Source organism: Aptenodytes forsteri, unplaced genomic scaffold, assembly GCF_000699145.1.
Source record: "Aptenodytes forsteri isolate BGI_AS27 unplaced genomic scaffold, ASM69914v1 Scaffold92, whole genome shotgun sequence".
Lineage (NCBI taxonomy): Eukaryota > Metazoa > Chordata > Aves > Sphenisciformes > Spheniscidae > Aptenodytes > Aptenodytes forsteri.
In genome coordinates, this window is record NW_008794581.1 from 1555293 (window position 1) to 1568725 (window position 13433).

The 13433-nt window shown below is 37.3% G+C and overlaps 1 protein-coding gene across 3 annotated transcripts in view; it reads right to left on the minus strand.

Moving 5' to 3' along the window:
* Positions 1-13433, minus strand: part of ERBIN (erbb2 interacting protein) — a 121498-nt gene that overhangs the window by 40247 nt on the left and 67818 nt on the right. For all 3 annotated transcript variants that reach the window (XM_009272479.1, XM_009272478.1, XM_009272475.2), the window contains exons 6-8: positions 11134-11212; positions 10259-10348; positions 3877-3933 (exon numbers count right to left, since the gene is read on the minus strand). In XM_009272479.1, the coding sequence (XP_009270754.1) occupies positions 3877-3933; positions 10259-10348; positions 11134-11212 (226 nt within the window). The remainder of the gene's footprint in view (positions 1-3876; positions 3934-10258; positions 10349-11133; positions 11213-13433) is intronic.

Sequence of the window (13433 nt, forward strand, 5' to 3'; positions counted from 1 at the left end):
AGAGTGGCTTGGCAAGCTCCTCCGCCAGCTCTCTCAGCACCCTCAGGTGGATCCCATCCGGCCCCATAGACTTGTGAGCATCCAGGTGGCATAGCCACCATAGAATGACACAACCGATATTATAATTATATGCAAATCACTAACCAATTATTGTAACTGGGAGTGTACTACCTTATAATTTCTGTGTATAAATGTAACAGTGAACTCAGCTTAGGGGTGCTTGATTTGTGGAAATACCACCTTGCACCTGGCGCCGCAATAAAGAATGCCTGCTTTCTAAAACTCCAAATTGAGTCTTAGTTCATCATCTGCCGACTTACAGTAACAACATTATTGAACTTGCCGTGAAATCAATTCAACACTAAGGGATCAGGTAGTCTAAATTATGCCTCAGATTCTGATGTTGTAAATAGTCAGCTTCACTAAGGTTAACACTACAGCTTACTTCAAGTAGCATACAATTCAAGAGGTGTGTGTGATAGCAAGACTGGGCCCTGAATCATCGTCACTACACTCTCAAATATCCTGCTTCTTTCTAAAAAGGTTACTCTTTTTATTGACAATTAGGCAACAGACAAGAAGCTTAAAAAAAAAAATCAAAAAACTTTTTATATTTCCATTGGACCATTTTCCCAACTTTCAGCTACGTATCAGATAAAGGCCTCTAAAACATTTTAGTATTTTTGCTTTTCTTTCAGTAGGAATATTTTCATTGAGCTGGTTTGCACTATAATACTGCCAGTTTTGCAGTCTCTGGCTGTGGATAAGCTCAAGCAAAATGATGCATTTGGCACAAAGCAAGGTTGATTTAGTGTGTTGGCATTAACAACCCATTTTGATTAACAGTCTTTCAAGTGCTTTATGCTTTAGTGTTAAAAATTATGTGCATGTTTAATTCAGCAAGAGGGCTAGCTGATTTTGTAGAAATTTATCCAAATACATTTCTCATTACAGATATGAAAGAATTTGCTGTAAGTATGAAAATATTAAAAAGGTAAGAGTGACAAGGAAACAAGGAAAGATAGTTGTATTCTATAGCAAAAATATTAGCATGTACTGCTACATCTTACTAGCTTCAAAAAAAAAAACCACCTTTGGATTTTCTACACTGTTTAAAGCTGTATAGCATGTTCCTTTTAAAACGCATACTCAGGTTTGGAAAACTGTGTAAGTTCAAATTTCACATTGCTTCTGTTCTAACCTAATAGTGAAAGCCAGGCCATGGATGCCTTTGTTGGCCGGGTCAACTGCTGCACGGTTGTATTACCCTGGAAGGCAGATTCACCTCTTGCATACTACGGACACCACAATGAATTTTTTCTCTCCAGTGTACATCATACACAAACAATGTATGTTTCCAGTGCCTCACTGTAGCAAAATGCATATTAATGTGGTTAAATTAAAAAAAGAAAAACAAAGAAGAATGGTCTCAGTAACTTTAATCTCCCTTAATTGAACCACAAGAGAATAATAATGGTGGCATCTCAGCATGTACTGTACATCATTATGGAGGTGCTGCAGAGGACATTTTCATGACAGCTGCTGTATAGTTTTCCAGCAAGCATGAAACCCTGAGAACACTGAAGTCAACAAAAAAAATTCCCAGCAACTTCAACAGAAATTGTGTTTGGCCTAAATACATTACAGCATTTGTTTAAATGTCTCTTATCACTACAAGAGATCTCTGTAAACTACTCTCTTTAAAATATCACATGTAATTCATGCTATTAGTGTTAATTATGGCAATTAAGGTCAGAGTAATTTTATAAACAAAATCTGTATTAGCTATAAGTTTTAATTATAGCTACTGTTCCTCAGTTGGGAGTAACTTAATTTACAGAGCTACTACCTGAAATTACACGTAATCTAATTTTTTTCCACTGAAAATTAGTGATAGCGGAAAGAGCAAAGGAGGATAGAGAGTATTTATATCTGCCATGGTTTAACCCCAGCCGGCAACTAAGCACCACACAGCCGCTCGTTCACTCCCCCCCAGTGGGATGGGGGAGAGAATCGGAAGGGTAAAAGTGAGAAAACTCGTGGGTTGAGATAAAGACAGTTTAATAGGGAAAGCAAAAGCCGCACACGCAAGCAAAGCAGAACAAGGAATTCATTCACCCCTTCCCATGGGCAGGCAGGTGTTCAGCCATCTCCAGGAAAGCAGGGCTCCATCACGCGTAACGGTTACTTGGGAAGACAAACGCCATCACTCCAAACGTCCCCCCCTTCCTTCTTCTTCCCCCAGCTTTATATACTGAGCATGACGTCACATGGTATGGAATGTCCCTGTGGCCAGTTTGGGTCAGCTGTCCTGGCTGTGCCCCCTCCCAGCTTCTTGTGCACCTCCAGCCTTCTCAGTCAGTGGAGCATGGGAAGCTGAAAAGTCCTTGACTAGTGTAAGCACTACCTAGCAACAACTGAAACATCGGTGTGTTATCAACATTGTTCTTACCCTAAATCCAAACCACAGCACTGTACCAGCTACTAGGAAGGAAATTAACTCTATCCCTGCCGAAACCAGGACAATATCACATGAATAAGTAGAATACTTCACACATGGAAGATTTAAATTCACACTTTCTGATGCCATACATTTCATTCCAGACATGAGTTCTGGCATCTGTATACAGCAGACACCATAGTACAGTATCTAGGCACACAAAAAGGGAATTCCAATGGAACACATCCCTTGGTCGTGTCTTAGGCATATAATTAGCTACAGTCACTAAGACAACTGGCTGTTGTATTTCAAGGGCTGGCAATTCACACTTCAGCCTACTGCATGCAAGTCTGCTAGCATATGAGCTGGACAGAGTGAATATTCAATTGTTAGCTCCTCCTCTTCTCCACCAAAACTTCTTACATCCACCAAAACCAGTACCTCTCTTCACCAGTTTCTGTGGCCAGAGGAGAACCCCTTTTACAGCACACCACAACGCATTCAGGACTCTACAGCTGGTTATTCACATCCCATCGTTGGGATCTGTTTCTCCCTTCATTGACCTTTTATACCTCTGTTAACCCACTTAGACCTCCAGGGTCCAAGTCAGAAAATTCAGAGCATTGCTCTAGCTCATAGAAACAGCAGGAACTGCAACACCATCAGCCTGGGCTTGTTTGATAAAATGAGTGAGAATTGCAAGGCAGGGTTTAGAAAGATGCTAGATTTTAAAAGAGGTACAATTGGATTTACTGTTAAAACAAATGCTGTGAGAATTTCCAGAACTATTTCACTATTAACCGAAAACACCTCTGAGGAATATGCTGCCATCATGTTAAACAAGCCTGTTGCATTATAGAATAGGTACATTATAACAGATTCCATGCAACAGAGTAACAACTTAGTACCTTCTTCAGTCCTGAAGTATATTAAGCTAAAAAAAGTGCTCAAGTCATGTGAATTGCATTCCCTCAGCCATTCTGAGCAAACATCTCAAACTCCACATTTGATTTAGAGATAGTGATCTTAATTACCAATGCCTAAGTCTCAGACACTCAGCCATCAGAACTGTACCCAGACAGGCATCTGGGCAGCCATACAATACTGCATGCAAGAAGCATCAGACATTTCTGGAAGATCATCCTGAGGTGCCCACACGCTGAAAAGCTCAACAAGTAGATCAGAAATCTACAGAGCTGGACAGGGACAGAAAAAAAAAATCTCTGAATAGACAAGTCTCTGAATGGGCAGACCAGTCAGTCTGAAGGGAGATAAAACTTCAGCAGTATGAAGAGAAAGTTCCGTGTAAAAGCTTAGTCCAGTTACTTAGCTACACATTTTAAGCTGTGATCTACTTTTCAATATGCACTACATTAGTAGTAGAACTACAGGAAAAACCCTCCAAAGTAGTTTAAATAAATGTCACCCATACTTACTTCGGCAATATTTTTAACTGGTTTTCTCTAAGTTCCAGTATCTGGAGTTTAGTTAACCTGTAACAGAAAGGCATAACGAATTATCACAATATACTGTATTTTATGACAAAAGCAATCTCTGAACTTATTTATATTGCTGAATTTAAAAAAAAAAATCTACAAGTTCAAAGTATTTTTTCTGTAAGAATAGAAAAGTATGTTTTGTGTATAAATCTGCAGGTTATTTTAAATTCATTTATTCATTGGGGTTTGGTTTTGGTAAAGCAGTAAACAAACTAGATCTTGCCTGCTTTTCTGCACCTGTTTGAACACACTTGTTTTCCTTCACCCCAAAGATTTTTAAAGCACTTCATTGGATTCATTATGGGTATGTGTTATCATATACAGAAGTACACAGTAAGTAACAGAAGAAAGGTAGGATCAGTCAGTACAACTTAAGATGCTGAGTTTCTAATACTAGTAATGTATCAAACCATTTCATATAACAGGCCTCATCAGAAGAATACCTGTGGTCTTCCACATGGTAAAAAAACACCTTTAAATCCATCTTGGATTTCCTTCCATATTCTCTTTCTAGTCAGCTTCTTAATCCATTTTGATATTTCTGTTAAAAGGCAGCTTGACCTTTCTTTCAGTAAATCCTTCGTTGCAAGATAAATAACCTCTAAATCCGAAACTCAACTGCTTAGCCAAGATAAGTTCAAAGCAGTCTTGACATTCAAGCAATGTACCATCCCCAGTGGAATTTTTTGCATCAGGACAGCAGTGACAAGACTATCTCTTTGTTAAATGAAATGCAGAAACTGAGTTTGGTTTAAATACAGACAGAATTGTAAAGACAAGAGTTCTACATGTGACCCACTAACAGCCCTCATACAACACAAAATAGGTCACTGAGCTCCCTGACTCAAAAAGGAGCTTAGTGAACAGACCAGTCTTTCCTGAAGGTGCTTAACTGAGCGTGTTGTAAGGACAGCGACAAAAACCTTAATTTTGATGAAGCAGTAAGAACTATACTTAAAAGTAAAAATAGAAAGCTGAAAACAGTATTTATTTTTCCCCTACACATTTGCTCATTTTTGTATGCATTTGAAAGTAGCAATCTGCCATGCCTACGAATAACCTAAGAATATAACAGTCACCTTGAAACAGAGCAGAGGTCAACGTAGCCCAGCATTGCAAGCAGTACTTGCCATCTGGTAGCAACTGCTGGAGGGGAACCTCCTCCCCCCAGCCTCTCAAATCAAAACCAACACTCCAACAGTGCTGAAAGAATACCCTGACAAAAGTCCAGTTCATGGTAATATCACTGCAGTCAATCTAGGACATAACTGGAAAGGACTTCCTAGCCTTCTTACCCTACCTGCATCCTAACATACCAATTTGTGACAAAACAGAACTTGTTTATTTAAGCACCCTCAGATTTGAACGGTCATTCTGGGCTTGGACTTCTGAACCCAGGAACAACCAAACACTGCATTAGGCTCCAGTTGTTTTGCTTTAATGACAGGGCAAATAGCTACACAGGTTGTAGGTTTTCTTCAAAACACGACTATGCAGTCAAATTTCCCAGTTGAAAGCAGTAGAGGCAAACCTCCATTCATATGCTAACTACATATATGCACGCCGACACCTTGCTGACTTTAGCCAGAATTGACTGTACTACACTTCTAACAAGCTAATTCTCTGAACTTAAAGACTGCCTTTGGTAATAGACAGGTTCATAGCTTTGTGACCTAGTTTCATGTTCTACTCTTTCTTCAGCTAACCCTAAGAAACTGGAGATACAAATATCGAATTTCTTATGTGTAGAGCTACACAGAGACTACTAGGGAAACATTTTCAACCTCTCCTGGCTGGGAGATACAGGCTGTGTCTACACTAGTAATTTTCTTGCCATAATTGATGAGATATATTGGACTGAAGCAGTTGTCACTTCTTCCATTATGATTGGAAGGGTTAATTCAAGTTTAATATATCAATACACATCAAATACTCAGCCTAGCTGCTCTTTAAATCACTGGTGTAAACACCCATGCTAAGTATCTGAATTGCTATAAATGGAACTGAAAAACTGGGGTTTAATTTGGAAAAGAAATACGGACAGAGAACTAGTCCACCTATAGTAAAGGAAAAATAGAAGTCATAGTGGCAGAATATATATTTCCTGTGCCATTCTATCAAAGATTTGTCACACCCATCTGGAAATATTTCATTTCTCAACTGTAAAAACCCATAACCACATAAATATTTACAAATCACCTAAGCACAAAGCTGTAACAGAGTATTATTCAACTTTAAGTATATCTGGTGTAACAGCCTCAAAATTATTGTTGCAGTATTGTTATTTAATGTAACCAACTTAGCCTGCTTTTAAAATGTAGCTCAATTTTTAAATAAAACAAGATCTCTAAGTGAACACCTTGCCAGGATAAGATCAATATTCTTCCTAAATCTGATTTCTTTAACTATACAATCTGTAAAAAATGTAAAAGAAATATATAGCAGGTATACTTAGAAACTTGCTGTTCAACAGCAGTCATTCCTTGGAAAGCTAAAAATATTTCATAGAGAAATGTTCGTTATTTTTCACCTCCTTTGCAGTTTTGCTAATGCAGAATATATATATTTTTTTAAATCGTAACTAAAATATAAAGGCAAGAGCACTGAAATATATGTATCGTATAGCAGGTTGCAGTTGCAGAAGTTTCAGCCAAATTGCATATGTGTAACAAAATTAACTCCCCAATTTGATCATCACTGTACATTTATGTAAAAAATTATCCCAAAGTAGAGGCTACTAAAAATATCTACTACTGCAAATACTACTGGCAAATTGTTGAGAAAGAAGATTAAAAGTAAAATCATTGCAACATCACAGTAAAAAGTCACTGTAAGTAATACCCCACTACAGACAGCATTCTCAAGAGTTTTTAGAATGACACTGAAGATAAACTCCTTGCTTATCTTAAATACACATCAGTAAATAACGTTTCCCTTTTAAAGCCCTGTCTCAAAATTAGCGTGCAATGAGCTTCAAGTTTAGAATGCTCTGCTTATGTATTTGTATTTTTAAATGAAAATATACACAATGCATTTAGATACAACAGATACGGTTTTCTTAGGCAAGCATAAGCAATTCTCAGATTTCTGTGCACTGGCATTAAGGCTAACTCTGGGATATGTGCCAACATTAATGCATTCAAATTAGAATTTGGGAGTGGAAGAAAAAAAACACTTTATCATCTCAGAATTCCAAAGGAACTGGCACATTTAATCAAAAGCCTGGTGATTTTTAATAAGTCTAACAGGCTGGACCAGTACAACACCTCTGAAGGACAGCAAGTATGTAATGCTCATAAAAAAGATTGGATAATCTTGACCTCAATAGTATGCAAATCTTTAGCACAAATTTTGAAGGTGAGAATAAAGCATGGAAGTAAATGTAACAAAAAGCTGCATGGATACACTAAAAGTAGTTTGCATTACACAAGGTTTTCTTTCCTAACCATGTTACTAACAGAGGTGCTCAAGGACTCATTTTGGGACAATCCTGTTCAGTATTTTTTAACAGCAGCCTTAAAGGACAGGAAAAATGTTTAAGTTGCCTGATGCCACAAAAGACAGTCACAGACAATACAGTGCATTATTAGGACACTGTAGGCAAAAAACCTATACAACCTTAAGGACTGAAAAAAATAGAAAAGGGACAAGATGTCATAGCACCAAGTCAAGTGCTTATGGTTTCCTTGTAGAGTCATCAGCCATTTCTAACTGAGCTGTCCAATGCATTAGTCGATCATGTGGGAAATGACACTAGGCAGCTGCAAAAAGGGCTAGTGGCACACTAGAGTGTAACCACAGACATTTCCAAGAAAAACAAGAAGATAATCATGACATTGTACAAGCCATGAAGAGATCTCAATTTGAATTCTAAATATAGCTATATATGTTGTCATCCTCTGTCAAAAAGAAGATGATGAATTAAAACTGAAACTCATTCCAAGATATATTAATATGATCAGGCACAAAGGAAAACCTGCCATACCAGAGGGAAACAGAATTTTGTTCAGTCTAACAAACTAAGAGAGTGATATGAGAACACTATAAAAACAGCAGGTGAGAGAACGGGAGATAACACTCGAGAGATGACAGCAGTTAAACTGTGGAACAAACGAATATGAACAGTCAGAGAGAAACTGATGTGGGAAACCAGGTTTCTAACCTGAACTGCTGGAACAGAGGCCCTGACACATGGAGCATAAAAACCTTGCTAGCATTAATACGGCATTGGTTTAGTTTTTAAGAGGCATTATTACCTATAGTTGTCAGTAAGAGCAGGCAACAGAACTCAGTTATTTCATGTGTTCCCATGTAATGAAAAGTAATAGCTATAAGGCCATATACAAAACAATTAATGCACCAAATTGGAAGAAGCTGAAGGCTTGTCCTTTATGGGAATAAGCAACAATGCTCTAACTAAATATCCCAAAAGCTTCTACCAGAGCATTTTTGTTTATTTGTTTTTTAGAAAAGTATTCCCATATTCTGAAGTACAAGCTAAAAGACCATTTACACTAGCAAGCGTTTATACATAGTTGTGAAGTTGTGGGGTGGCAGAGCAGTCTGATCACTTACAGAACAGAAGTACTTAATGTCAAAGGGGTCTGAACCTTACTTTGAAATGACATTTTACTAATTCATTGTTTTCTAATTTATTTGATCTAAACATTATCTTCCTACAGAATAGTATTTATTCTGTGCAATACAATTATTAGCAGGTAAACTTACATAAATACTTTAAATTAATCTAAAAACAGCTAATGAGAAAAGTCTTAATTTCAGTTTCATTCTCCTAGCTACAAGCTAGGATGCTGCAAGTCACTATTTATATTTTAAAAACCAAGGCTGAATTCTTCATAGCTATTAAGAGAAACAAACACTACACTGGAAAATTGGCTTTCAAGTTGCCTTCAGTAACTGATTTATTCTTAAGCTGTTAGTAATTAATGACTTCACCATTTCCCTCCCATTAAGCATTATAGAAGCAGACAGTGAGGAAGAAAAAATCATTATGAGGCTTTTTCAAACTATGTGTAAGATTAACTACTTATAAGACCAACTGTGTTGGATCTGAAGTCTTCAATTTCATCTGTAGTGCCTGTTTTTTACTAAGAAAATGTTACCATTTGGTTAGACTATTAAAAAACAGAACAGAAAAATGTATAGGCAATCATTAAAATGCCAACAAGTGAAGACTATGCATCTTCCAGGTATTTATTCTTCAACCTTAATGAAGGCTTTTGAAACGTAAACTCTGTGTACTAGAAACAAGCACGATAATTAATGCTCCTGCATCATAAGCAGCATTTTTGTTAGCTGAGCGTGTAATAGATCTGGTGCTTTTAATTGTTCATCAGGGAATGACTAATAACTGGACAGAGAAGAATAGGCCAACAACTCCGATCACAGATGACTAATAAACTAATGGCCACTAACGGACTGCACCTGTGCTCACCTTTCATTGTACATCTCCTGATCTGCCAGACTTCTGCAGCACTCTATCTGGGGGCTTTTCTAAACTCTTGTAAACTATGCTGACCCAACTATAAACATACAGCCTAAGACAACTGCTTTCACGCAGCAATATACCTGGTTAACTAATAGCCTGAAAGAGAGGCTTGCTGGACATGGGATAGGGTAGGAGAGTGACAATCCAGGAGAAGAGAGCATAAAACAAGTGAAGAGAGGGGGAAAAAGCATAAATGGCTATATCAGCATGATAAGGAGAACAGGATGAATCTAGGAGTCCTCCTTTTAACAATATTATCATTTCACTTTTGCTCCCAAGATTTAATCCATTTTAAAGAGGTAGGGGTTCAGTATTTGTCTTGTATTTAAGCTATTACATGGAACAATTTGGCTTAGTCAGCTCATCGTAAATATGCTAAGTCTTTCAGAAAGATTCTTGACAACAAGGTACTTGAGAATTATAGGTGTGCATCAAGGAATCTGTGCATCCAGGAGAGGACAAGTGGAATTACAGATGTCATTATTTGCTTCACTCCAATTACTAAATGATAAACAACCCGTATTTCAGAAATACTAGTGTCCTGTACTTACTAGACTTGTGTTGTAAAAGAAGCAAGTATGTAAGTGAGTTTTATTTCTTGGCTCTTTGTAAGCATTCTGTCTGTCCTTCAAAAGCCCAATTAAAAATGGTGATAAAGATTCAGGGTTTTTTTCTGTAACTAATATGTGGCATAAATGGATTGGTAATGAACACTTCTTCCCCTCCTCCAGTTCACACTTTGCTTGAGAAGCAGCAGAAACTGCTCTGCATAAAACTAAATGTAGATACTAAGTTTCAAATTCAACTTACCTGCCAAAATTGGCTGGCAAAAACTCAAGAAAAGCATCATTCAGGTACAGCTGTGTTAGGTTTAACAGTTGGGAAAATCCGTCTGGAAGCCTATATAGAAATAAAATAATGTAGTGCATTTGTTTCAATTATATTCAGGGTATTAAGTCATATTTTCTTAAAAAACAGTACAGTATTGAAGTCCTACATATTGATAACATGAAAATTAAGGTGGTACCAGAAGCTCAACAAAATTGCACTAGATACTTGTTCTCTGTAAGATTAGTTTCAAAATTATTTTTAAGTATTGAGGACAGTATCTACAGGCAATAAAAATTACAAACAACAAGTGTAGTCTTGCTATGTATTTGTGATCTCCTGACACCCAGTGTGGAGGAGGCATTCATTAGAGACAATAAGATAAATTAAAACTTACGCAACACCTTTTTCCCCCCAGGAGAGTTATGTTGCACAAAGTTCGTATCTCTGGCAGTGCTACTTCTGGCAAATTAATTTTGTCACTATAGAAGGTGACAGGGAAATCTACTCATTTAAGCTAAGTTTGAAAAACAGTGGTCCAGGCTTCAGAGTAAAATTAATTCTTGTTATTAAGAGAGAAAACTCTTTGCATATTTCTCTACGTTCACAGAGAAGTGATGGACTTAAAAAAGCTGAGAAAGTCACATGGTATAATGCAGGATTGCCCACATAGCCTATTAAATTGGGCAAAATACTTTAATGACATAGCTATAGTGTATCACAGTGCAATGAGGTTAGTGAAGATACTTCTCAGGTAACTCTGCTCCTTGCCTCCAAGGTGGTGCATGTCTGGGGCAAGTTTGAGACTCAGCAGTGTTTGCACAAAATAGAAAACATCAAAAAAATGACAAACTTACTTTGAAATTGGATTTACGCTGGCCTCAACAACTGTCAAGACTTTACAGTTTTTTATATTTTCTGGAAACTCCTGTATGCCTGCAAGATACAGGGAGATGTAGGGAAACAGTCTTAAACTATTAGACTCCATCACAGGCATACAAATGATGCACATGAAACCACCAGCCGTAAAAACTTTAATTCATTTAGCAACCAGTGGACTGGCTCTCTGATATTTCATTTTAGATACAGTTTTCATTAAAGAAATACTCTTACGCAGTATCAATTCTTTTACTGTTCTATTCGTAAAGCATTTCATATTGCAGCTTAGCAGGCAGCTCACCAAGCAGCATTGTAGAGACACAGTACACTAACAATTCCCACTGCTCATTACCAAATATTAAAGTACTAGTACTTTGTAGTGTATTTAAGATCAGGCGCTCAGTCCCAATATTATTTATTTAAAACAGAAAAAAAAGAAGGTATTCATACACATGGTAAAACAAAGTTTCCAACAGGATCTGTTTGTCAGATGCACAGCTTGTATGACATCCAGGTGAAATGGTAAGGCTTCAAATCTTAAAGTAAGTTTATAGCATTCCTGGTTCTGAACAGATATCCCAAAATGCGACATATGCTTGCTGTTAGCTTCAGCTTATTTGTAGAGAAGGACAAAAATGCTGCAGACACACTTATGTCTGAAAATTAAAACAATAAGGAACCTCTTTTCCAAAGGTTATCTCCAGAAACGCCAGAGTGAATTTGCAACCCACATACCTGCCAAATTTGTATTTGTCAGAAACTGACAAAACAGGCCTTGGAAACAGAAGACAGGTATCCACCACATCAGTAGGAAATCAGTACTGAATCATTCTACTGATCAAGACTTTCACCTCAATCTTTACTATACCATAAAAACAAATAAAACCATGGTTATCACAACTGTAGTTGCTTTTGCAGTGTATCACTACATTGTTCTTATACCATGGGACAGGTGTTTTTATTTTAAATAAACTTGTCCTAAGTATAACAACTATTCATACTGCAATCCTTCCACTTGCATTAAGAATACACTATTTTTTCAAGAAAAAAACATACGCTAGTAAAACAAAGTTAGTTTAAAACAACCAGTTTTTTCATGTAACAGTAATCTTAGCTCTTTGTCTTTCAATTAATGCATGTAATTGTGTCTGCTTCTAGAGTGCTTTACCAGGTGTATGGAGAGGGCAGCCTGAACCCAGGGAACGAGACCACTAAGAAGGAACTGTATGCTGTGGATGTTTGCTTCTAGGCTAGTGAGAGTGTGAAATTTCATGCTGCTCAAGTGACATTAACTCTCTTACAGTCCAGCTGCAGAGAGAAAGACAAGGGCAGTGTGTCTTCTCATTCAGATTGGCAGGTGGGACTTGGTTATGTCTCTCCATGTATCTGATCTGAGAACACCGAATCAGAAAAAATGTGGCGAAGCATCAACTGCTAAGTAATGCCTTTCCTTACATAAGAAATTACACAATTTCTGATGCTAGCTTAGAGTTTGGTTCTATGTTTGTGAAGTAACAACAATGACCTAGTATATTAGGATTTAAGAGATGGCAATACGACCTGACAAGAGAAGTAGTCACAAAACACATACTTGACATGAAGTCAATTTGTGATGTTAAGGGGCAAAGTCACCATGCTAATTTTTCCATAAGTTCAACTTAAGTAGAAACACCATTTCTGTCAAAGTAGACTTTTAAGTCTTTCTTGACAGGAACCTGTTTGTCATACTAAATGGTTGAAACTATTACTTCCGACTCACACCAGGTGTTGTACTCTGTTATTGAGAGGTGAAAGGCAAGAAAAGCACACTAAGCCACACAGTTAATCCAGGTGTTTAAATACCTCCAAGTATCATGGATCCTTTTGGGAAATAGCTTGAACTTGAGAACAATAAATATAGAAGCAGAGGGGACCAGGAGGAATTGAACCATCAACTGTAATACAGGCCAAGATTTCTGACACTTCTGGTTTACTACCATGCATGTTCATGTACATGCACACGTGTAAATAAAAATATAGCTTTATATCTATGGCTTCAGCCATGTGAATTTTACTGGGGCTGTGAGTGGAGTCAAAGCAGAAGACGACAACAGGGGATACTGATTCAATTCGCTTTATTACTCTCACAGTTCAAAACCAAAACTAAAAAGGTAATACTTATAATGTAATGAAGCTTCATTTCTGGAAAGCAGCAGTGATATTTTCAAGTCCAAAAACAGGTTTAAAGAAAGATTAGAAAACTACCATAGAAAGACTAGAAATGTATCTTACCTATTTT